At 28.6% G+C, this 2,811-nt stretch overlaps 1 protein-coding gene across 1 annotated transcript; it reads left to right on the top strand.

Moving 5' to 3' along the window:
* The first annotated feature begins 644 nt into the window (after positions 1–644).
* On the top strand, positions 645–2,231 carry Chro.20376 (hypothetical protein). The annotated part of the gene is made up of 1 exon (XM_660146.1): positions 645–2,231. The coding sequence occupies one exon, from the start codon at positions 645–647 to the stop codon at positions 2,229–2,231; it is 1,587 nt and encodes a 528-aa protein (XP_665238.1).
* The last annotated feature ends 580 nt before the right edge of the window (positions 2,232–2,811 follow it).

Below are 2,811 nucleotides of genomic sequence, written 5' to 3'. Positions count from 1 at the left end.
ATGGTGGTACCCATACGGGGGGGGGGTGTCACGATCGTGCTGGGGAGAAGTGGGGGCTGTGGGGCGAGGGGGGGGAGGGGGGTCACGAAAGGGGTAAGGGGGTGCGGATAAAAGCGGCGGATAGCGGTGGACTGGGAGAACCGGGGGGGGGNGGCGGATTTGCGGTTAGAATAAGTAATGAATAAATAAGTAATAATAGCAATAGCACTAATAATAATAATATTAATAATAATAAAAGATAAGAACTGAGACTTGTTAAATTTTTAAATTATCAAAGATACCTTTGAGTATATTTGGAAAATTAAGAGATAAATTAAAAGCTAGAAAAGTCTCAGAGCAAAGTACATAAAGATTCTAAGAAAGTACTGAGTTAAGAAAATTATATATATATAAATATTATGTCAGGTATAGAATCTTACCCTGCATAAGAAAATACAAATGTATATGCATTTATATATATGTTTAATAAATATATATATTATATATATATACTTGTATATATATTTGTATAATTTTAATATAAATGATATGTAATATAAAAAGTTGAAAATTCAAAGCTCAAGATTTGAGAAATTCATATATATTAAGAGAATAAAGATAAAATAAGATAGGAAGGCCAGTGGAAATTTAATTATTAAAAAAAAATGTTTGTAGATTCAACAAAAACAAGAAACAGGAACTCATGTAGTAGAGATATACTAAATGGAGGAGGGGTTGTTCCATTAGATGACGATAATGTGTTTTGGATGAAAATAGAGGATGAATATTTTGGCAAAATTGATGATAGAATGAAAGATATTTTGAAATTCCATATTCATTCATCCGAATATATTCTGAACATAATAAATGATAATTTTTTAAGTCATTATCAAGAAAAAGAACAGAGTAATTTTGTTAAAACGAGCATGACTTTAATGGAAGGACTTAAAGGTTGGAATCGGGTTCCTAGGGAGATAAATGGAGAAGGATTTGGGTTATTTGAAAATAATGGAGAATTACAGAATATATTGGATGGATACATTCAAGATCCTCTAAAAGAGGAGCAGAATAAATTATTGGATTTTGAGGATAAAGATAAAGAAATTTGTGATGAGAAAAGGATAAAGAGTATAAGTTTAACTTTGAGTATTCCGCCATTAACCAAGCCAACAGATTTTCCAAGAGAATTAATTCATTGTAGGAGTTTGAGAGATATTTTATATAATTTAGTAAAAATACAATGTGCATATAAATATACACGTTTAAATAATAGTAGAAATTTATACAGTATATTAGATATAAAGGAAAGCCTTGATATTCAAGACAATAGTTTAAATGGTACATGCAATTATATTTGCCTATTTCCTGATATAATATCTGGTCCAAGCGTTGAGTGGAGGAATAATTTAAGTGAATTAGACAAAGAGAAGCTTATTTTTAAGGATGAGAATTATTATAATTATAATGATACATCAGATGAATGGATTTTTAATATTAATAATAGGATTGAAAATATGAAACTTAGAAGAAGCCTATTAGATACTAATCATTTACTTCCTTATAATTATTATAAAAGTGAATTGAAAGAAGAAAAAGATGAGAATATGATATTAAATGATAATATGTCAAAACAAGAGGGTAATAATAAAATTAAGAGTATTCTTGGAACAGGAGAAGGTTTGAAAGAGAATAATTACGAGTATTTTAGAATGGACCCTAAAGATTTAGTTCCAGTAGTTGACTTAGAAGACAATTTATATGAGGAAAGCATTAGTACAGTAAGTAAGATAAAGAGAGCCAAAAGTTTTGGTGATTTCTTTCAAGAAAATATACATATTTCCCCAAATAAACGGCTAGATGAATATAATCTGGAAATAATGGATGATTTAGAGAACTTGAATAAATTATCAGAAAAAAATAAATCAGGATACTTGAACCTTTCTTCAATAATGGATTCAAATAAGAGAATAGATTTTCAAATTGGTAATACGTTAAATAACAGCTATTATATTTTACAAGATATATGCCAAAATAGTTTGAATGAATATAATAATAATGGAGAGTTTGACCAAAGATACTTGAATAGAGAAAAAGACAAGGAATTAAGTGAAGTATCAATTTCTTTAATCAAAAGACTTAGATATATTTCAAGTTTAAAATTAGGTATTTTTCGTGAAATATTATTTAGAGTAGAAAATGAGCGTCAACCAAATCCAAATTATTGGTATAGGAAAGAATATGAGCTAAAATGATTATTATAGAAGAAAACAATATGATATTGGATATAACTATACATTAGAAAGACAAGCAAGAGATTTGGAGAAGTTTAGATTAGCTTGTATTGAGTCCAAGTATTTACCAAATGAATGGCAAGAAACAGCTTTATGTTCAATTTGTGGTAACGATACAGATTGGGATGAAGATCCGATATATTTTTGTGATGGATGTTATCAACCAGCACATCATTCTTGTGTGAATCCAAAACAACCTTTTAGATATAATTCTACAAGAATGTTGAATGTATTAGAAAGGGAGAGAAAGTGTCAACAGGGAGATCTCGATAGTTCTAATCCAAAAAAGAAGGAGGATGAAGTTGATGAGGATGATCAATGGCTTTGTGATGTTTGTTTGAATATAAAGAATCAATTACTTGATCATCAATATTTATTTTTTGGTATAATTAGAATGATTAGTGGTCCAAGAGATAAAGACACAATTAATCAAGTAATTAAATCTATTCAAATGAATGTTAATCCATTTTTAAATCAGCTAATATCATATAATGTCATTTCATCATCAATTAATGATCAAAGTTTTACTGATCCGATAATA

Source organism: Cryptosporidium hominis (assembly GCF_000006425.1).
Source record: "Cryptosporidium hominis TU502 chromosome 2 CHRO012093, whole genome shotgun sequence".
Classification (NCBI taxonomy): Eukaryota; Apicomplexa; class Conoidasida; order Eucoccidiorida; family Cryptosporidiidae; genus Cryptosporidium; species Cryptosporidium hominis.
Note: the sequence above shows the minus strand (reverse complement) of the source record. Positions and strands in the feature narration are given on the sequence as shown.